This window comes from Lissotriton vulgaris, chromosome 8 (genome assembly GCF_964263255.1).
Source record: "Lissotriton vulgaris chromosome 8, aLisVul1.2, whole genome shotgun sequence".
Classification (NCBI taxonomy): Eukaryota; Metazoa; Chordata; class Amphibia; order Caudata; family Salamandridae; genus Lissotriton; species Lissotriton vulgaris.
Window position 1 is genome coordinate 1,368,772,990 of NC_141696.1, and position 22,875 is coordinate 1,368,795,864.

Genomic DNA, 22,875 nt, shown 5'->3' on the forward strand with positions numbered 1-22,875 from the left:
GGGCACTAGGCCCAGCCACAGAAGTGGTATGCTCTTCTTATCGGGAGAAGTGTGAGAATACTAGGTAGTAGGAATTTTATAGCTCTCTGCATATTTCAAAACTACCCCTTAAGAAATGTGAGGAAATGCATGATTTTAGCCAAAGTTTGAGATTTGTCTTGTATTGTGGGGAAGAAAGTGGGCCCACCATTAAGACCGCTCTAGAAACCTCTGGGTGTTCATTTAAAAAAAAAATCAGGGCTTGTTCTTGTTCCCTCGGAGCCCATCCATTACTCAATTAGAGATTCCTTCCGGTTGTTTTTGGCATAACCAATAGTGACCGATTCAAAGAGCAAATACTAATACCAGTATCAAAATCTTGTACTGGTTGTGAGTAGTAAATCTTTGGCAAGTCACCAACCACTTCACTGGCCATTCACAATCCTTTCATGGGCCACATAGAAAGCCATTCACCCTCCCAGCCATGGGCTCACCATGTCTCTCATAGCAACAAATCCACTGCCATTGAAGGGCCAATCACTTTCATACACCCACAGAACTAAAACAAAAATCACAATGCCACTCGTCTAGTCATAAGCCAGCTTACATACAAATGGGCCTCCAGCAAACCATTACACACATAGTACCAACCAACAGCCACATATACTGCCAGCCAATAGCCGCACAAACATACAACCACCCTTTGTGAGTGGTTAATGCCATCATCTCTGTACCACTCCTGCCTTCTAACTACATGAGATCCCTATGAAAACATGCCAAGGCTAATATTCAACTATCTTTTCACGTCTCTCTCAGTGTCCTAATACTGCACAGGTACAAGGTGCACTTTACTAATGCCTTCTTGTGGAAGCAGCTTATTCTCAGCAATAGTTGTCTTTCATGTACCTTCTATGCACTCCCTGTGCAAAATTCAGCTCCTTCCACAGTGTGATAGTACGTTGGAGGTGTCTGAAGATGACTTAATTGATCCATGCATCAGACTCTGTGAACATAACTATATTTGAAAACTGAGTAGCTAAGCTGAGACAGACTCTCTGAAGTACGCTTGAGTCACTTCCCGAAAAACTAAGAGCCTTGTAGTGTGGTACATCCTGGCTACCATTATGTGCAGAGCACTGCCTGTAATGCACTTGTAAGACAGCGGAGAAACATCCACCACGTTTCAATGGAAGAGGAAGATGGCAAGCTGCTACAAGCAAAAGCATTGCATACCTATTTACTGTAGTCAGTGTTAACATGGTGACTCAAATCTAATTTAAGAAGAAAAAGTCTTGGATTATGCCCCTTCTTTCCAAAATAGAAGGAATAATTTGTAATCTTCTGTCTCTGTCCTTACAGAGTGCATCTGCGATATTAGTGACTCTCTTGCTCTGATGCAATTCTGCAGAGTGCTGATCCTGGAGCCTTGCTACGTCCTTCACACAAGATGAAGTAGAGGCTACTGCTTCTACAGCAGTAATTCAGTAACATCCAAGTGAAAGTCAAAGAAGGATAGTAGTCTTCCCCTGGTGGTCTGCTGATAGACAAACTATGCATTGTCTATTGCCAACTGGATCAGAAGAGTATTCAAGTTATTAATCCATGTGCAGGTTTTATGATTCACATTATATGGTTTCAGAACTTTTTTATTTTTACCCACTCCACACAGGTACTTGCTGTATTCAGGTATACAGATGGGCTTGACATGAGCCAACTGACCCCAAACTGTGACTAAAGTGCTGTCATTGTGAAGCGTAGTAAACATACCTGCCGATTTGAGAATTTGACAGTGAACAGTTTGTTGTAGTGATACATTGCGCTGACCTTTTTTGAGCTTCTTACAAGCAAACTCCTGAAGGAATCCTTTGTGATGCTTTCGTATTGTACCTCAAGCCACAGTGCCAGCTTTGTACAGTTTGTAGAACAGCTGGAATCCTGTTATTCACATAAAAGTTATACCCTTTATGAAGGAGTGATAGTGCAAGCTCCCATAAAATCTTGTCACTAATTCCAAACATAGAAGAACAGCTTGTAGGACTTATTGTGGTGTTCTTCCCTGTATAAGTTCCCAGGTTATATACATAAGGAGATCTCTCAACGTATACATCTTATTCTGTAGGAAGTCTTTTGCTTGATATGTAGTGCCTGAACAGCAGGCTCTCTTTGTATAGGATCAACCACTGGCCAACCGCTCTATTTGGAGTATAATTCTCTGGAAGCTTGGCATGCAATAGCACCACGACAGTCTGAATTTGACCAAACTATCATCATCTGGATGGTCCCAGGAAGTTCTGCTGTGGTAAATAATTTTACCGTATCATTTTTCCATATAATTAATTATCAATAAGGAAGCTCATTCAAATGAGAGGCAGAGTCCGTGGGATCTGAGTCATACGGGCTTTAATGAAGGATCCTCGAGGATCGGATATCATGTTCCATCATCACTAAGGTTCAGGAAGGGACATTCAACGTTTTATTAACATTACACATTATATATAGTAAAACAGTACAATTGAAATGAATGCAAGAAGGCGTAACAGGTGAAAAGAGAGAGATAAGAACACATGTGCGTAACAGGAGGCGTGTAAAAAGGCGTACACATGGGCGTGCACTGTACATGTCAGAGAAACGTCACAAGAAACGTCACAAGTGGGTGGATGCATAGAGAAAGTTTGCAGGATCAGCAGAAACCTATGACCTGGATGCGCGCGCAACTGAGCATGACGTGTAACTGGGGAGAACTCGGGGCTTTGACTTTAGCACTAGTGGAGGAGACTGGTGTCTGGGATGTCAGGGCAACCTGTACCTATAACATATCTGGTATCTCATGTTTTGGAGGATGTAGTGTCTGAAGTAAAAGGTCTCTCGGGCAGAGGCCATTCAATACTGAATGCTAGTGCGTGCATACGTGTCTTGGTGCAATGCGCGGGGCCATGGGCCCACCATGGTAACAGATTCAGTAAATCACTTGCAAGGAGGACAGGAAGGCCGGGCCCTTTGCTCTGTAGCCGGGAATATGTTTACCTATTTTACTAGACTGGAATGTGTTTTCGAGGAGGCTGAGCAGATAACTGTAGGTAAAATACGATTTTGGCAGGCAGTCCAGGCCGAGCCGGGCACCGCTTCGCCGGCAGGAAGTAAGGCAGGGGTCAGGGATGCATACAGTTTTCAGAGACAGGAGAGATGAGACTCGGGGCCTCGTTTAAGGGCCTAGCTCGACTGAGCCAGGAAACATGGAGAAAACGTGTGCGAGATTCAGAAGTGTACCATGTAAAGACGTTGGCACCATAGGCCTGGAAGCCTAATTAACAGGATTTTCTTGCAGGACTGGATAGCTGACATGTTAAGGATGGACGCAAATGCATATGCGTCTTTCTGGCATGTACAGGAAGGAAGTTACACAACATACAAGGAACATGGGTGCATGGATAGGGTGCGAGTGGGGGACACATTAGCTACCTGAAAATTTCTATTACCTCACTGCAGAGGTATCATTGAAGTGCAGCAAATACAACAGAATCAAAAACCTTTCTGTGCTTATGACCGGTGGGATGCTGGGTGTTGCTCAAACCATAGGAGTAGACCAGTAGGACTGTGTGATTTCTTTATTTTGTACCATTCCCATGTTGAGTGTAAGGCCCAGAAAGGTTTTCAGCTCATCTTGCAAAGTGGCAGTCCACTGGTGTGCCCTAGAATGAGCCCCCAGAGGGCCCCCATGCGCCCTCAGAAACCGCAACACAAATTAGTTTAGTTCACAATTTCCTTAAGGAAGTCATCATATAGAAAAGCATAGAAATAGTCAATAGACAAAGAATTAGAAGTTTTGACTTTTATCCATATTTACAACAAATGGGAAAGTTTTTGGCTAACCTAAATTTGGGTCCTGCCTAGCGTGCACTGTCCCGTTGCTTAGCGTGGTACCTTTCTGCTGGCTGGATTGGACCTCCCTGCCACTGTCTCTCAACTGCTCAGATTGGGATTGCAAAGAGATATCACAACTGCCGTGGGCATGTTCCTCAGAATGATTGGAGAATGAGTCATCAGACAGAACTCCACTGACTGAAAAATCACTTCTGCTCCATGACCCTCTACCTCAGATGCTGTCTCAGTATCAGTCCGTGCCTCAATGATCTCCACTATTTGAGTTAGGGGCTGGGAAGCAGTCATTCGACAAGATGCCATCCCTATTTTCTATTTATAACTGTCCTTGTTAGAATGCAGAGGTATTCTTGGAAATTAATGATGTGTGTATGCTATGAACAGAAAGAATGTAATGTACTGCAACGCTTGAGAGAGTAGCATAGTGTGATAACAACAACAACAATCTAAGTAAAAAGGTAGAAACACTTATCTGACTCTACTCCACAGTGTGAAGAACTTCTATAAGGATGCTAAAGGAGAAAAATGTTACTTCAACTAGCAACACCCAATAAGAAAAAGCAAATATTGCCATAACTATCTCTTGCTCCAGTAGTAACTTCTTTGTGTCCCTCTGCTTCTGCCCACTCCAGCCATTGAGCAAATATTGTGCCAGTCACAGTTTACTTCCACTCACATCAGCATACATGGATGCTAGAGTAGGTACAGGCCAGAGCCCCTGGGTAGTTTTAATCTGACGCTGAGAATATCTAGGGCTAGAGCTGCTCAGGCAGCCACACTTGTATTTCATGAGTCATTTATTCATTTGCTGAGCTGTAGCCCAGCATGATGTGAATGTGGATTCTACCAATGCTGGTAGACCAGGTACATGATTTAGGAGGGTAAATCCTATGCATTATGTCTCATGCACTCAGACAAACTGAAGCGAATATTTAAACTTTAGCTGCAGTCATTGTGTCCTCACAAAAGGCACTATCCACCCAAACATGTAAAACTTGAACACAGCATGCATATTAGACTCCGCCACCCACGCTGTGAACACACAGGGGAAGAGAAGGGCCCCAGTCGTACGATGTGGATCAATTTTTACTGGCAGAAGATAGTGCAGTCTTTTCCTAGGGGAATAGATCAACTACCTGTAGAAGTTACTGAATATGTGAAACTAGAAACTTCACTAACTTCCAGAAATAATGGATACATGTAGGAAATGGACACTGTTTCCAACTTATAATAAACCTGTACCAAGTTTCACTGATACATCTAATATTGACAATGCATCCCCTATTGTAACTGTCCTGGGTGTGCTCCACAACTACTTTGCATACTAATTTCCCACCCGTCCTGTTGCCAAATGGGCCTCAGAGCAGGGGGTGGCATTACCCAGGTCTGGGGGATGCTGAGCTAGCATATCAAATGCTTCATTGCTTTGAAGTCTCCGGCCTTGGTATGTTGGTTGCTAGCCATCCTGTTTGGAGGAAGTGTGAACACCCCCTGCCAGAGTAGGCATTGTTCCTGATCTCTGAGAGCTGGGCTCTCACCGCCTAGGGTCAGGTCAATGGAATCAGTGTGGTTATATTAATATGATATGTTTGATACCAAACATCCTTGGTTTCAGTGAAGCCATCCTGTAGATGGGTAACTAGTATTCACCAGTGTCCAGTACATATAATGAAGATGGCTTCCCTGTTCACCATGTCTATGAATCGATTTAGGCATTATACGGGCATGTCCCCACATATAATATGATGCGACCCTGCCTAAAGGCTCTAAGGCCTGCTGTAGAGGTGGCTTACAATTATTACATGAAGTGTCTGTAGGCATGACACACAGGAGGCGTGCTACGTTGTGTCTTCATTTTTGTCTGCAGCCTACAATGACACTTTGCATGAGTGTGGTGAGGGGTCCCTTAGGGTGGCACAATATATTCTGTGGCCCTTAGGGGACCCTCTTTACTACCCATGCCCTAGGTACCGGGGTACATCTACTAGGGACTTACTGGGGCACTAAAGGTATTGCCAATTGGGGAAGCAATTGTACAGATTTAGGGAATGAGATCTGCACTGAGGATATAGATAACAGCACCCCAGTACACTTCAGTCAAAATTGCATCAATTACCTGGCAAAATGTGGGGGTGCCCACATCAAAAAGTGGCACTTTCCTACACATCTCAATTTCACGGCCTCGAAACATCGTTATTAACAGTTCAGAAAACAACTTTGGGCAACTTGTAAGCTTGGTCGAAGAATTAACAGATGAAAGAAATCTATGTGTGAGTGCAATATTGTTAGAACTGGGGGTCTCTAGTTGGCAGAGGTAGGTACCACTTTCCAAATATGACCCTTGCTTCTAGTCAGGGTAAGGAGGAAACACTTTTTAGATAACCTCTGCTCACCTCAGCTAAGCTGGTAGCCACTGTAGCCAGCATCCCCCATGATAGCTTATGGAGCAAGATAGCCTTGCAGCATTGAAAAACGAAAATGGCTGTAATTCACTACCAGAGCATGCCACCTGCACATGTACATCCTCTACCTTTCACATACACTGCACCCTGTCCAAGTGGGTACCTTGGGCCTTCCATTGGGGTGACTAATGTGCACAGGAAGGGAAGGGTTAGGCCTGGTCAGTGGGGATACCGACCAGGAGGACATGGCAGTTCACAGGCTGCACACAGGCGCTGCACACAGGCACTGCGGTGGCAGGCCTGAGACACCATTTTGGGGCTACTCCTGTGGGTGGCACAATCTGTGCTCCAGGCCCACTAGTAGCATTTGTCATCACCAGCCCTGGCACACCCAGTGCACTTTACTAGGGACTTCTTGGTGATACAAATATGCCAATCATCTATATCCAATCATAATAACAATTTACACAGGGAGCACTTACACTCTGGTACTGATCAGCAGTGGCAGAGTGTCCAAAGCATCTAAACCAGCAAAAACGAAATCCAGCACAGCATCAAAAATACAGGAGGTAGAGGCCAAAAAGACAGGGGAAACCACGCCAAAGATGCCATGTCTAACAAATATAATAAGCCAATCTGGTGTGTCAGATATTACTTAGGCAGTGAGGGATTGATGTCAAGCAATAACATCTGAGGCACAGGCAAGCAGGTGTAGTAAAAGACATATTGATATGTGCTTGTACACTTAAAGTTGGTCAGTAGAAAGGTGGGCATCAACAATAGTGACACTTTTTAGACACACTTCTTATGTATAAGTCGAAATGCTACATCAGAGCAGTTATCTAGCCAGAAGTCTGGTTCAAATGACACACACCCTTGAAGAAAACAAACATTTATCTAATGTGTCTAATAGATTTAATATTGGGCAACAAGAAAGTGGAGAAGCATCTAGTATTAGTAGTGGCTTTGCTACCTACACCCGTGCCTTGCCATACTAGAACAGTTAGAAGTCAAATTTCACATGGAAAATCCAATGTAACATCCCATCCAGTTGTAAAAGGAACTTATAGAGCTACTAGACGCAAATGATTACATTAGTTTGAAAACAAAGTGAAGGAAATATAGTTTTATGTATCATTATGTAGCCAAAGAAAATGGGATAGTTTGTGTTATTCTGTACAATATAACGCATTTTAAAATGACTGTGTAAGACGTTTCCTGTCCTATGATCCCACTAGGAACATAGAGAATATCTAAGGCCTGGAAATTGCCAAAAATTCCGCGATCCGTGGCTTCGCGGATTTTTTGCTTGTTCGCGCTTTCAAAATGCGTGTTCGCAAGATATTTCTACGCGAGCACGCAAGCAGCATTCGCGAACAGAAAAAAAGCACCGCGAACGGGCAGAACAAGCAATTCCGCGTGTTCGCTGAACTTTTGCATGCTCGCGTAGATTTGTTACCATTTCGCATAGCTTTGCGTAGCGCCTCTACGCAAATTACGTCCACCCCAAGAATATCTAAGTGTTACCTCTCACTGCGAGGTTGAGCCCACCTCGCTGTGAGTACCTAATGATGAAGCATGCCACATGATTACCATATAGGTGAGGGTTCCATAAGAACATATGTAGTTTGCCTGGTGAGCTCAAAGGAGAAGGGCATAGTAACTACTTGTTTTTAGGGACACCTTCCACTCTCAGTTTCTAACTCACATTAGCAGCTGAAATAAACTCGACCTTCCTACCCTGAGAGAGCCAGTGCTGAAGAGTACTTCATGGTCATTTACTTTGAACACAACAGTATAGTGGACCAGGACTCCAGTGGTAAATATTGTTAATGCTACAAGGCCAGTAGCCACTGGCTGCCTTGGTGCCCCCAAGCAAGGGGGCTTGCTAAGTAAAATGTTTCATTGTGAATTCATTTTTATTAATGCTGAAGGTTTATAGTGATTCTTAGCAAAATGTATTAATGTTTGAAGCAAAAGAAGTATTGTTATTTCATTTGGATGTTCAGAGATGCAAATACAATTTTGTTTTGTTGCCACAAGAGAGTCTGTTTAGTTTGTAAAATCCACTTCTTTTTATCATTTCACAGGCTACATTCCTAGATATATGTTCCAGGTATTATATTGATGGCCTTGAACAAAATGCGACTTATTGTTTGAAAGTTAGTGCAATTGTAATTGATCATGAACAAGGACTGTTTAGCCCCGTGCACTGCATACAAACCACACAAAAAGGTAAGCATAATTTTATAATTTAAACAGTGTAACTCGGCAACACTCACCAGTATTATAGTTCTCTGATATTCCATTTATTTTAATTACTGTAGGTCTTTTTTGCATATGTTATGTTATGTTTGTTATGTTAATTCTGCTTATATAGCGCATGGCTACCCCAGCAATGGGGCGTCCCAGCGCTGCGGACATACCTAGAAGCAGTGCAACACAACAGAGAAAGTGGAGCTAGATGGAAGAGAACAGCCAGGTTTTAATCTGTTTGCGGAACAGCAGGTGGTTAGAAGTGGCCCGAGCCCCAAGGGGGATCGAATTCCACAGCTTCGGCGCCAGATGCCTAAAAGAGCGACCACCAGCTCGGCACCTACGGATCTTAGTCGTGCGTGCCAGTGACAGGTCGGCTGAACGAAGGGCGCGCGAGGGGACATAGAAGGAACAGAGTCCCAGCAAGGTTTGAGGGGCAGTATTATACAGGATTTTATGAATTAGACAAAGGCTTTTGAACTGGATACGTTGTTTAACGGGAAGCCAATGTAACCGATGGAGGATAGGGGAGGTGTGGCATTTTTTTGGCAGAGCGAATAGAATGCGCGCCGCGGCATTCTGAGCTCTCTGAAGTCTGTTAATCACCGTCAAGTTAGAACCTAGCATCAGGACATTGCAGTAGTCTAGATGGGATAAGACTAGGGCCTGAATTATAGTCTGGCGGATGCAAGGCTCAAAGAATCTGAGGATAGGTTTAAGAGAGCGCAGGCGACCATAGCAGGTGCCTGCCACTCTCTTGGCATGAGTTTCCATGGAGAGTGAGTTGTCCAACATCACACCCAGGTTTTTAACAGCCTCTTTAGGGACAGGAGAGGGTCCCAGAGTGGGAGGCCACCAATGTGCATCCCATTTCTCGGTATCCTTACCTACAATGAGTATCTCCGTCTTGGAAGAATTTAGCTGGAGATAGTTCTGTGACAGCCAATTCGATATGGCCAGGATATCTTCCTGGAACTTAATTTGGTCAGCCCCACTGTTCTTAGAAAAGGAGAAGATGAGTTGTGTATCGTCCGCGTATGATGTTAGTTTGATGTTACGATCCCTGGCCAGCATGGCCAGGGGGCGGACGTACACATTGAACAATGTGGGGCTGAGCGCAGAGCCCTGCGGGACTCCACAGTCCAGGGGATGTATGCTGGATGAATACGGCGGGGCGTGCACTTGGAATGAGCGGTCAGATAAGAACGACGTGAACCATCCCAAGGCACTCTCCCTGACTCCGATCTCCCACAGTCTCGCAAGCAGGATCCTGTGGGAGACCGTGTCGAAGGCCGCGCTCAAATCCAGCAGAACCAGGGCAGATGTCTCACCCTGGTCCAGCCCCTCCCTCAGATGTTCCGTAACGGCAAGCAGAGCAGATTCCGTGCTATGTTTAGCACGGAAGCCGTGCTGAGATTCGTCCAATATTCCATTCGACTCCAAATAGGTTGTTAGAATGGAATTAACATGGGCCTCCATCACCTTGGCAAGATATGGGAGGTGACTTCGGCTCAAATAACTATGATTTAATTTCAATAGAAAATTGAATAGCCAATTTGTTTTAATAACTGTATTAAAATGTTTATTTTATGCTAGGGTCACATGATTCATTGTCTACTTATCTTTCTGTAAATGTCTTGATTCTGTTCCTCACATGTATGCGAAAAATGTTAATTGACTGCTCATTAAAAGGGGTTTGAAACCACACATGCTACTATGTAAAATTCCCATCTCATTTGGAAATGGCATAATCTTTGGCTTGGACAGCAAACGTGTCAACCTGTTGATACTATCTTTGAGCACAACATACCGACCTAAGTTCCTTGATTTGTGTAGGGGGATTTGAACTCCTACTTCTTTTACATAACAATGCCTGAACATTTTCAGCTGTGTTGAGTTTTTCCCCATTTTTCTGCTATGAGAGGGTTAGGCTGTATGCTTATTTGCCATTTGTGGGAGTTGGCATAAATTAATTCTGTTCAGCCTCACTATACTTATCCTGTAAGATGCATAGTTTGCAGCTAATTTTCTCTAGTCCTGTATCATCTAGGCAACTGCTAACCTGTGAATTATTTTCCTTTTTTTTGCTGAGATTCTAGAAAGCTTAGCTGACCAATAGTGCAGGTGTAATGACCAGATTCTCAGACCAGATAGAACCAGCTCACTGAGCAACATCAACCTGGCCAAAACGTAACCACCTCCCTCCTCAGGACCATCTATCCGGGCACCTGGGTACCTATCTGAGGATGGGGAACTCGCAATATACAAGCTCATATCATCAGAAATACCACTAAATCTATAGGGATACTAAGAATACTCACTGATTACTAAGGACATCCATGCCTTACACCACACTCATACCTTATAGTCTCGCGACCACATGGGTCCAGACTAATCTACCCTGGGGCAGTTCTGATTATCTACCATTACACACTGATTACCCTCAGTGCTCACTCAAGCCGCAATCTTGCGGGTATACACACTGAGCTGCAGCCCCAGTGCTCACTCTTTATCTGGTCCACAATCCGGCAGACCTAAGCACCAGTCTCCTACCTGGTGTTCTCATTAACGCCACTTTCCCTAGAGGCGATCTCATTACACACCAGTGTCCTCCCTGGTGCTCTCATTAACAAGCCACAATCCTGTGGGTATACACACTGACCACAATCAGTGCTCTCACTAACGCCACTTACCAATGACGACCACTTTCCTATGAATACCTTCACCTCTCTGTCTCTCTATGTTTGGAAGTCTCTCTCTCTATTCACTAAGGGCTTGCTACTACAATATTAGAAATTGGTATGGCTTTCCAAATTACAATATGTACCTTCTGCTCTTGGCATCAAATGTTCCTTACCTCCCTATTTACTCAGTCACTCCTTACCTGATCGGGATTCGCATCTGTTCATGCAAACAATGTCTGACTAGAAGAGCAGATTACCCTGATTGAACAAGAATACAAGGCACATGTCGGTTCACTAAGAACAGGGCTCTCTGTTTATTTTAACAATGATAAAATGCACATACAAGGTTATCAGTGGGGTTTTGACTAACAGGAACTTTAACACACCGCTGAAAGAAAAGGATTAGACATACAATAGCCTAGGGAATAAGGACAAGATTAAGGTGTAATTGTAAAGGGGACTAGTTTAGACTACCTCACCTATTAGAAGGAAGATTTCTCTCTGACTCTGGTGGGATCAGGCTCTCTCTCTCTCTGGTGGAATCGGGGTTCTCTGTGTCTCTCCCTCCGTGACCACAACACCACGTCTCTGGTTCAATTGCTTCAGCTGACAACCTTAGCTCCTCCATCTGCTTTGATGCTCTCTGCACTGCTCTCTCTCTTCAGCTTCAGCAATCGTCTGCCTTCTTTCTCCATTCCAGAACTGCACTCTATTCTGCAGCTCCAGCAGACATCCTGTTCTCTCTTCTGCAAGAACCAAACTCCTCTGGCTCCAGACTGCACTGAACCCAAACGGCACTGAACTGCACACAAGCTGGACTGAACTGAACTGACCACTCCTCCTCTCCTGCAGCTCGCTATTATGGATTCCTCTCCCCTCATGGAAATTTCCAACAGAGAGCTGCCTCCCACCAAATTCCTGTGCTAGCTCCAAGGCTTCCACGCAACCGCAGTGGCCAGCTGCTTGTTACGTCTGGGCCCAAGAGAAAAACACATTCCTCGGATAAGAAGCAGTCCTGACTGGTTTTCCTCTAGCGCACAACAGCCTTAACTATAAACATTACCTTTACCCCTGAAGCCTCTCAGCTCCATCAAAATGGAGTCCCTCTAGTTCTGGGCCTATACGCCTGAGAAGGATGAAATAACCCTTAGCTCTGTCAGAGTACCTACATAAACCATACCAATGTGTAATATAAAGTCAGGACCACAGGATCCAACCTCTACTATAAGCAAAAATGACAGGCCAAAGCCAATAGGCAATAGATGGCCTCTTCTATGTCTGAAAGAAAGGGCCTAAAAGGGCCAACACAAGCTAGGAATACATATCCTAGATGTGAGCAAGATTAAAGTCTATATTACTGCTAACTAGGGCCAAAAAGCCTGTCTAAACAGCAGGTTAGGTACTAACGGCAGTGTAGGAATTCACCAAAGAGAGCATAAGAATGGCTAATAGGTCAGAGCAATTATGCCATACATCAGTCAGCAGAACCAATTAGCACCAATCGGAAGCCTGCATTTTTCTAATGTTGACCTCTGGTCCTTTCAGATTGGAAGATTAAATTAAGGGGTTACCTTGTCTGAATGCTCACACACCCTCTGGCTTTTTGTCACTAAGAACCAGACATAGATGTTTGCTCTAATTATAAGAAAGATTAGAAGACTACCAAATTTGAAAACAGCGTATTATTAACAGAAGATGTAGAAAGGAGACCAAGCTGAATAGATAATGGATTCCAGAACACTGGTAAAAAGACCAGAGAACGATCTCTTGCATTATTCTGTTTCTCAAACGAAGTACTTTCAGCAGGGCCTAGTATTCAGATTTTCAAGGGCAAGATGGAAGACCAATTTGCATTTAATTAAAGAAGGTAAGCTCAAACCAAGCGCCTTTTGAACTAAGCAAAGCATCTGCCCAAAAAATATGCAGCAACCTTAAAAGTGTAAATGTGCGATCAAATCTCCTGATTTATGTTGTATTCTCTTAATGATTTGTAGGTGGACCTCAAGATCTTTTGGAAGCCCCTTTTCATAGTCTAGTGAGGTTCCACTTGGGTAAAAGCATCCAGAGTTTTCTAAAGGTATCCAAGTAATGCTACATTTATTTGAGTTTAAGCTGGAAAATATTAGGAAGTGACAATTGAAATTTGAGAGCATAAGGAGAAGATTCCAGTTGAAGTTGAAGGGGAGATTCCAAACCACCTTCATTGGGGATTGGTAAATCTCTATCTCTGTTATGTTGTGTGTATTTGTATAGTGCACAGCTCATGTGGGAGGGTTTCCTGGTTTCTCTGTGGGCCAAAACTCGCTATTCACAAAAATCTGCATTGCCTCACTGAAATGAAATGAAAAGGCAACTTATAAAGCGCGAACATTCACCCGAAGGTGTCAAGGCGCTAGCTCATCAACTGAAATTAGCTGGACGATTCATGGCCCCATCAGAGGTTAAATAGCCAGGTCTTCAAGGCCTTCCTGAAGGCCAGCATGTGTGTTTCTTGTTTTAACCTTAGAGGAAGGGCATTACAAAGTCTGGTCGTACCGACCAGAAAACTTCTTCCAACCCAGGAGGATTTTTTAAACCTGGGAATTATCAGATTGTGGGAATGGGAAGAACAAAGATTGCGAACAAGTACATAAGGCTGTAGATTATGTTTTAAAAAGCCCGGCCCAATATCATGAATGGCCTTAAACGCAATGCAGAGAGCCCTAAACTCAACCCTCCTCCTCACTGGCAACCAGTGTAGTTCCTTAAGCACTGGTGAGACAGATTTATGTCTTTGGATATTCAGCGGAAGACGTGCAGCAGCGTTTTGCACAATCTGTAATTTGGACAGGTACTTCTTCCGAAGGTTGATTAATAAACTATTACAATAATCAGCTCCTGATAGCACCAGAGCTGCTACCACTAACTTCTGTAGTTCAACCGGAATGAATGGAAGAATCCTTCTCAGTAATTTTAGTGTGAAAAAAGAAGGGGCTGTGACTTGATTGACATGATTTTCAAACGAAAGCAAAGAGTAAAATATGACTCCCAAGTTTCTCACCTTATTTGTGGGCGTTGGTAATAGGTCCAATTCTGACGGCCACAAAGTAGGGTGCCAGAAAATAGTATGGCCACCAAAAAGTAGCAAGTCAGTCTACTGAGGTTCAGTTTCAAGCAATTGGCGGCCATCCAATCCCCAACCTGACGAAGACAGGTGTGAAACTGTACAGCAGTGTCATCAGGGGAGCCAGTCACAGAGACTACAATGTGGGTGTCATCGGCATAGGAAATAGCTGAGAAACCCAGCGATCTAATTAGTCTTGCCAGTGGTGCGACGTATATATTAAAAAGGGCCGGACTTAACGACGACTTCTGAGGCACTCCGCATGGCAATGTAAAATTTGGTGACTTAAACTCACCAAGAGCCACAAATTGTTTCCGATCAGATAAAAAAGATGCAAGTAAAGCAAACGCTCTCTCTTTAATACCGATCCCCTTCAAGACTTCCAGTAATTTTAGATGGTTCACCATATCAAATGCAGCAGAGTGGTCAAGCAGCACAAGTGCTGCATTGCCTCCTGCATCAATGGTCAATTCGGAAGCTGTGATCAGTGCCAAGTCGGTGCTATGAGGCTTTCTGAACCCAAACTGGGTTGCATCCAAGAAAGCATTCTTTATATATTCTGATAAAGCGCCGTTCATGGCTTTCTCATCCATCTTAGCAGGCAGAGGAAGCCTAGAAATTGGACGATAATTGTTGGGATCTGCCCCCCTCACATTTGGCTTCTTCAACAGGGGGAGAACAGATGCCAGTTTCCAGCTTGTGGGGAATATGCCCAATGAAAACATTTGATTAAAAATTGGAAACATCTGTTCGGGTAATAGTTCTGGTAAAAGATGGTACCTTTTAGGGGTGCAAGGGTCCATTGGGGAACTAGATTTAGTGTCCTGCAAAAGGTTGATAACCTCATCAGTAGTCAGTGATGGAAAGGACAAGAATTCTGGGGGGGTCACTGAAGTCTAGGGGGACTGAGGGAATTTTGCTGAATACACCAGATGCAGCTAACTTCCCCTGCGGCGATGAGTTTCCTTGAGCAGGGAGATTGGAAAAACCACTGTAGACTTCTTTAACTTTATCTTGGAAAAATGTGGCCGTAGAAAAAAGTTCCTTTGTGGAATGTTTAGGGGTTAAAATGGCTGTGGTAAAATAGCAAGTGATTTCCTCCTGCACCAATTTTTTATATTCCAGCAAAGCTTCTTGTAGACGATTCTGTCCTTTTCATCATAAGAGGTTCTCCACTTCCTCTCTAAACGGCAAAGTTTTTAGGTCTCGCTGGCATGGACTGCGCACATGCGCAGTCTCGCTCGTGAGATTTTATGATTTAGAGGGGGTTTCAGTTATGGGCTTTAAGCCCCACCCTTCTTTCCCATTGGTCGGCATCAGCGTTTATGCTAAACAGTGGCCAGCCATTTAGAAAGAGGTTAGTGTGACGCACATTTTTCTCTTTTTGAGACGGCCCACTTGGTTGGGCTCGTCTGACTTCCTTTTGGCGTAAAAGGTTTCTTACCTTTATGGGGCCATAAGAAACCTTTTACACCAAAAGGAAGTCAGACGAGCCCATCCAAGTGGGCAGTTTCAAAAAGAGAAAGGTGTACTCATAGCGCTTGTTTATTTCTACACTTTAGTTTCGATGATGCTATCTTTACTTTTCATTTTCTTGTTAAGTAGTCTGTCTTTTTCAATGTTTCGGTGGCACTTCGTCTTCTTTCTTCCTATCCTGTCCTTTCTCTGTGTTCACCACTCTCCACCGGGTCTAGTGTCTTCATTTCCGCTTCCTGTTCTTCGCAAGTTAAGCATGGGGAAACAAGGGTGAAGATTGCAGCCCGAAGGGAGAAGCGACGGTGTTTGAACACAGGAGTCCTTTCTGGTGTGTAATCTGGTGGAGAGGCGGTTCGTTTGCAGTGTAATTACTAATGCTCCTGCTCGGATGCATTGAATCCCCGCGCACCCTTGTGGGTTTGTTTACAGTCTGCAACTTCGTAAGATTCCCACAAAAATTGATGGACTTTTAGCAGAAGTTTACCATAGCTTTGTGCAACAGTATCAATAAGCGACAGAGTGGCAACTGGCAGGTAGTACTCTGCACTTTAAAGTAGGAGCAAAATTCCGCAACACACAACTACACAGAACAGGACTCTTACTACCCACTGATATGTGATTAGTCTTATCAGAATATAGAAGTCCTGCTTACTGAGGGATTGGATCACCAAAAAGAAAACAAGCATTGGCATAGCCAATAGGTCTCGCCTTTGGGACCTTATAAGTATTTAGTTATCCAGCATAATATCCTTGGTGCAACATCATCAAGTGTTGCATGGCTAAACACTTATAAGGTCCCAAAAGCGAGACGTATTGGCTATGTCAATGCTTGTTGTTTATGAAGCCTAAGGTGTTCTGAATACCATGGTTCTGAGGGTCTCGGCCTATGGCTAAATGTAGATTTAGCTGATGACACCTGATCTATTGACTTCCTAGGCCATTCATCAAATACATCCGCTGCCTTATTTGGATCCTCTATAACGTTTAGAGTGTTCTAAGATAAGGACTTTTTAAAAGTGTCAGCCACAATCTTATTCCAAGGTTCTACATTTTCTCATTGTTTATTTTGTGAATTATCTACCTGTACTTTTTGAAACCAAAGTGAAAACATGACAGCCTTATGGTCTGCCTTGGTGCCCCCAATGTGAGATGCATGAAGACTACTACTAAACTATACACACATTGCAGGGACTTGAACCATAGGGCAGAAAGCCTAAAATGGATGGTACTCGAGTCGCATTTCAAGATCACATACCAAGCACTCTTTAAAATTGATCAGAGATGGGTGCATCGCCTGTCTATTGACACTGGCAGCCTGAATGACAACATACCCTGGGCTACTTTGAGAATAAGTAGCTTGTTACTTGGAGCACCCAATTAGACTCTTCTAACAGCGTCCACGAACATGCCCTAGTGCTTTCTTGAGTGTAAATCATTTAACTGTTACTGTGGGCATCCCCGCAATGATGTTTTGATTCTGGCCAGCCTCACTGTGACCTAACGATACTGCAGCGCCAGGTACATGGCAGACACTTCTGTCATGACACTTAACACCACGCGCTGGCACCCAGAGCTCACCCTGGGTAATACCCGACCCACGGTCTCCCCATATCGGCCACGCTCTATTTGTTTATTTATTTATTTCCACTCGGGGGTCCCTTTAAACTGCTCAGTTGACTTTCGCACAACAGGGTGACCTTCTTCGCTCTACCCCGCCCAATACAGAGTGTTCCCCGTTATTTGTATTTTAATATTACCTTATACCTCCCTAAACACACTTTAAGATGGCCGACTCACTTGCATGGCCACCACCCACTACACTCGATGTCCTCGCAACATGCACCACGTGACCTGCGAATGAACGCGTCGGCGTCATACCACCTGACATGGCATGATTACAACTTTGTGTTTATGCACCGCGAAGCAGACCGGAATTCTCTCCGGCTTTCCAGCTCCAGCGCAGGGGTAGTTGACCGGCCTTCGTCCTAATTAGGACAGGTGAGTGCGTGGTTGGGGAGATTTAGCCTTTGTGTGTGGGGGTGATCGGGTCCACTTTACAGGCACTACGTGTGCACTGTGTGCTCTGACTATCGGAGGTCTAGCTGGGCGGGTCGGCATTACCACCACCGGGTGCCTCACATTTTGCTGGGTATTCAGGTGCATGATGCCCCTGCTGCTGGTACTGGTGGTGGTGTTGGGGGGAACGTGACACACACCTCAGGCTCGTGGCCCGGTAGTGTTGCTCGCTGCACCCACTCTGCTTCCTTCCCGGGATCTAGCCTCAAACCCCTCCTGGATACTCTGACGACTGCGGAGGGCGCCTTCTCCAATGCGTAATGGTGGGTGAGCCATTTCCCTCAGTCTACCCCTTTTAGCAGTGCCTCCACGGCCCTACTCGCGGCTGTATGGGATACTGCGATCCCCTCTTCCCATCCAACGTTATGTTGTGCTATTTATTTATTTACTTTGCACTTTCTTCTCCCCCCCCATATACAGGGCACCCGAAACGTAGGTGCCTCCTGTTAGAAAGACCGTTGAAGCAAGCGCTTCCATCTAGTTGGGTGAGACATGTGACAATAATTGTCACTCATCACATGTATTTGCGTTTTCCTCCAGTCACTTAGTTTTTTACCCTTTCTAGTAAAGAACACATACTGTTGATGTTTGCTCTTGATAGATGAACCACGTGGGGAGGGGGGATAGTGATGACTTCTCTTATCCCCTTTCTTGCTTTTGTTTTTGTCATCCCTGTCTAGGTTCCACTAGAATTGGCGGGACTTCGTGCTCGCACATTAGATTAGTGGTAGGTAGGAACCTTTCCACCACGCCACACTTTGTAGATAGTACATGGTCCTGTTGAAATGCACGGTATCACTCTGAACACACTGCGTGAAACATGTCGACCATTTTAGTAGAGCAGAGCATTGCTCTCCTGGACCTTTGAGCCAGAGAGCATCCTCTCTTTTGTTTTTTAACAAGGTGGATTACCACTCTATTAAACTTTCTCTGTGGACTACCCAACCTTTTTTACACCACCCACTCACATCTACACCTCCCCCTAGGGCCCTCACACCCACGGCACCATACGGCAGGAACAGAAGATCTCCGCTAAAGAACCCCTTTATGGGTACCCATCGGGTATGGCACCGCCAACCCGACGAGGAGCGAGTCCATACTATGAAGCATGACACCTAGCTTGCTGGGTGTTTGAGGACTCTAGTTCCGACAAGGAGTATTCCCCTCCTTTGTGCCTCCAGCCACTTTGGTTCAACCTTTGCCCCCGCCCCCCCTTTTTCCTTCTGGGGAACTGCGCACTCTTTTGATTCACTGCGTTTGGGCACGTACGCTGGACCCCGTTAAACAGCCCTCCTTGTCCCTCTCTTCGTTCTAAGCCTTATGGTCTGACCCCACCAGCGGTAGGGATGGAAAACATTGTAATGACTTATTACTGGTGAACACTCCATCAAGTAATTGATCTCCAGAGTGCGTACTACCAGTCACCTTCTGCACAAGGCCAATGCTGTTTGCAATATCAATAAATTGCACTGCATCTCTATCCAGTAAGTACTCAAGATGTAAATTGAAATCGCCCAAAAGTGTGAAGTCGGATGATTGGGATATAACATCCAGAGAGCTACAAATATCCTTCATAAACTCAGCCCGGGGCCGATAACATAACATCCCATTGAAAGTGTAATGGTTATCCATTAAAATTTTAACCTGTAGGGATTCCATGGTTGGCACATTGTTTTGAGAAGTGAAAGTTCCTTTTTATACACTATGAAATATTACAGCCAGCCCCCCTCCCCCCTCTTTTGCCTACACGGTCTTGTCTAAACAGTGTGTACCCAGCTGGGACCGCCGTGGCTAGATCCGGATCTAGGGAAGCTTCCCCCAATGTTTCAGTAATAAAAGCAATGTCGAAAGCGTGTGTCTCTACGAACAAGGCAAACTCAGAGGCATGTCTACAGAGCGAGTGCGCATTGATAAGCGTAATTGCCACTTCCCTCACCTCAACCACTTTGCATGGCGCTTGAAAGGTGCTGAGTGATGTTTGTAATAGCCTAGGGGGCTGAAATGAAACACAACACTCCTTGTACTGAAAACCTGTGATCAACGTGCACTGCTACCTCATCAGTTTAAATGTGAAGCCTCATCAACCCCTAGGGGCATCTAATGCATTTCTTGAAACACAAGATAGATGTCCTTATCTGTGAATATATACTTAAGGTAAAGAAAGTAAATTATTATTTGATGGAATTTATAGGTGTTAGTAATTCAATTTAAATTAATTAGGGATTATTGTGAGTAATTATATCAAATATAATGTAATTTAGGTTTATGTTTATATCTAGGGTGATTAAACATTTTATGAACTTTAATGTAATATGGCTGACATGGAGTCAGGGTCTGTGTAGTGGGATTGGTGATGTGGCAAAATAGGTTTCAAATATGTAGTTGCAGTTGATGTATGAGCTCTGATATAATGGTACCCTGAGGTAATAAAATACAGCGATATTTATTGTAGTGTGTACTTCTTGTATACGTTTAGGCCCTTTCCAGCCAACACATATTATCATACTTTGGCAAAGCCACACAAATATCACAATTTATGAATAAAAGCCCTTTGCTTGAATCCCTGTTCCAGTGTATGTCGGCCGAGCTCTTCTTTTTCACAGGTCTTGAAGCATATTGACTCAAAATAACTTCCTCCCCTTTTCCTGTTGCAGAAATGGCATAGAGGGACAAGTATACCTCTGCTGATGTATTGACAAGCCAAAGTCAGAGCTTTCTCATTGCAGTCAAAGGAAACATTTGAAGTGCAGGCAGGTTAAGTGAAGTCTTCCCCATCTTCTCTAGACTATGTTAGAGGATTGGCGCTAGTGTCTTTTGAAGCTTTCAGATCCTGCTATTAGAGTAGAGATGCGATGTTCTCCACCCTCTAACCAGCTACAATAGGCCTGTGTGAAATTGTAACTAATAAACATTAGTCTTGGAAGAATTTTGTGGATATGGCATTGGGTGGGCATCCACCAGAAAGTTGTGTATTAGGTATGTCGTTACGTATCAAAGAGACACAGGGTAGCAGCGCATTGCATGACCCATTTTTCTAAATGCAGTGAACATTGCGCACTCAGCACGTGGGGCCACAGCACAAATTTGTCACAGTTCCTGCAATAGAAAATGTCTAACCGTTAGAAAGACAGAAATTACACAAATTACTTGGAACCCAATAGTCTGGATTTCCACAAGAATATGCTAGAGTTAAAAAAATAAAGTCACCTTGCCCAATCTGTAATCATAGTCATACGTTCTATGATATTGAGTTCTTGGTGTGCTGAGTTTTTTTGCAGGCTGTATAACAATTCGTTTGTTTTTGTCTTCAGTCTTCAATACAATGATTGAAAAAGTTTTTGGTTCAGTTTGGAATATCTCTGTTGTATACGATATTGATTCCTTGAAAATGTGCTGCTAGATGGACATTTTTTACCTCTATTGTGGGATCATCCTCAAAGTCTCTGTCTCCACCACGTATATAGATTCCTTTCCCTGAGTGAGTGAGGCTCTAAATTCTGCATCTCTGAGAAATTAGATTCTTCCGGTGTGCTTCCTATGACACATTGAGAGAGATGACAAGAAACTAAATGGACTGTGATTGAAGACATGCAAAAGTGGTGGTGTGAAAAAGACACAAGAAAAGGAAAGGAAAAAAGGAGGGAAGAAATGCTTAAAGAGGTGAACTGAGGGAAAAAAAAAACAAAGGATAAGTCAGCATGGGTAAAGGACATGGGGCCATATGTATCAAGCCGTTTTTGAATCACAAAGGCCGAAATTCGCAGAATTTCGGCCTTTGCGACTCGCAAACGGCCGTTTTGCTAGTTTTGGAATGTATGAAACATTCCCAAAATAAGGAATTGCAAACTTGTGCGATTCCTTATTTTTCCATAGCATTTAGGGAATCGCAAATTTGCGATTTCTTAAATGCTATGTATGTAGCAATTTTAGCTTGCGAATTTTGTTTAAGAACTCGCAAATTACCACCAACTTTCAGTTGATGGTAACTTGCGAATTCTTCCAGAAATGCACAAATTGGCATTTTTAAAGGTGGCATATGATGCACACACATGCCCATAGGGCATGTATGTGCGCCATATGCACACATGTTCTTTTCAGGGGTGCAGCAGGGTGTCTTTGAGACACCCCTGCACCCTTGCAATAATTCTCAAATTGCGATTAGCAAATTGCGAATTCGCAATTTGAGAATTATTTAGCATTCATTCCTATGGGCCTCCTGGCCCATAGGAATGCATTGGAAATTATTCCTTAATTGCAAATTCGCAAAATGCGAATTCGCAAATAAGGAAGCTTAAGGAATCGCAAATATAAAGCGATTTTGTTCATACATACCATTTTGCATTTCCTAAATAGCGATTCCTTAAAATTCGCTATTTAGGAAATGCAAAATAGTTTGATGATACATATGGCCCATGGTTGCATGAATGAACACAATGCCAGTGGCATCACATATCAGAAGTGTGGACCAGCATTGAATGTGAGATGCAACAAACTAAAGGAAAATAGTCACGGAATTGATGCATAACTGCACTTGGGCTAAGGGAGCTCATAAAAAGGATAATCACAGCACAATGTGGCAAGAGGTGGCGCAGAAGATGAGCAATCCTCAAAAGAGAAACAGAAATGAGATTGCCCATTTGATGAAAGGATCTCTGGGAATAAAAAGCTCAACAGAAGATTAGGAAGAAAATATAGGCTACATGAAATAGCAAAAACATATCAAACTAGTGTGCAACATCAATTGTAAGAGGGGATGCATGTGTCTTTAAATTACTGTTGTCACTGATGTGTACCGTCCAATAAAAGTTGACAGCCTGATCGTGTTTAAATGTGCACCTGTATCTGCATAGCCAAGACCTCTAACTTTGATGCTAACGTTTGTGCCCAACTTTGCTTCTGATTAACTGCTGTCACATTTGTTTTTTCCAACCCACGGATGAGAAAGCTGCCCCTTCCTAGACATACTTTGACATTATTAGAAAGGCTGTTAAACTATTGAGACTTAAACAATGTGGACGGG

General features: G+C 43.8%; 1 protein-coding gene across 2 annotated transcripts in view; it reads left to right on the forward strand.

Annotated features, from left to right (window-relative positions):
* IFNAR1 (interferon alpha and beta receptor subunit 1) overlaps positions 1-22,875 on the forward strand; it is a 245,957-nt gene that overhangs the window by 124,788 nt on the left and 98,294 nt on the right. For both annotated transcript variants that reach the window (XM_086935324.1, XM_086935325.1), the window contains exon 5: positions 8,351-8,495. In XM_086935324.1, coding sequence (XP_086791450.1) covers positions 8,351-8,495 — 145 coding nt within the window. The remainder of the gene's footprint in view (positions 1-8,350; positions 8,496-22,875) is intronic.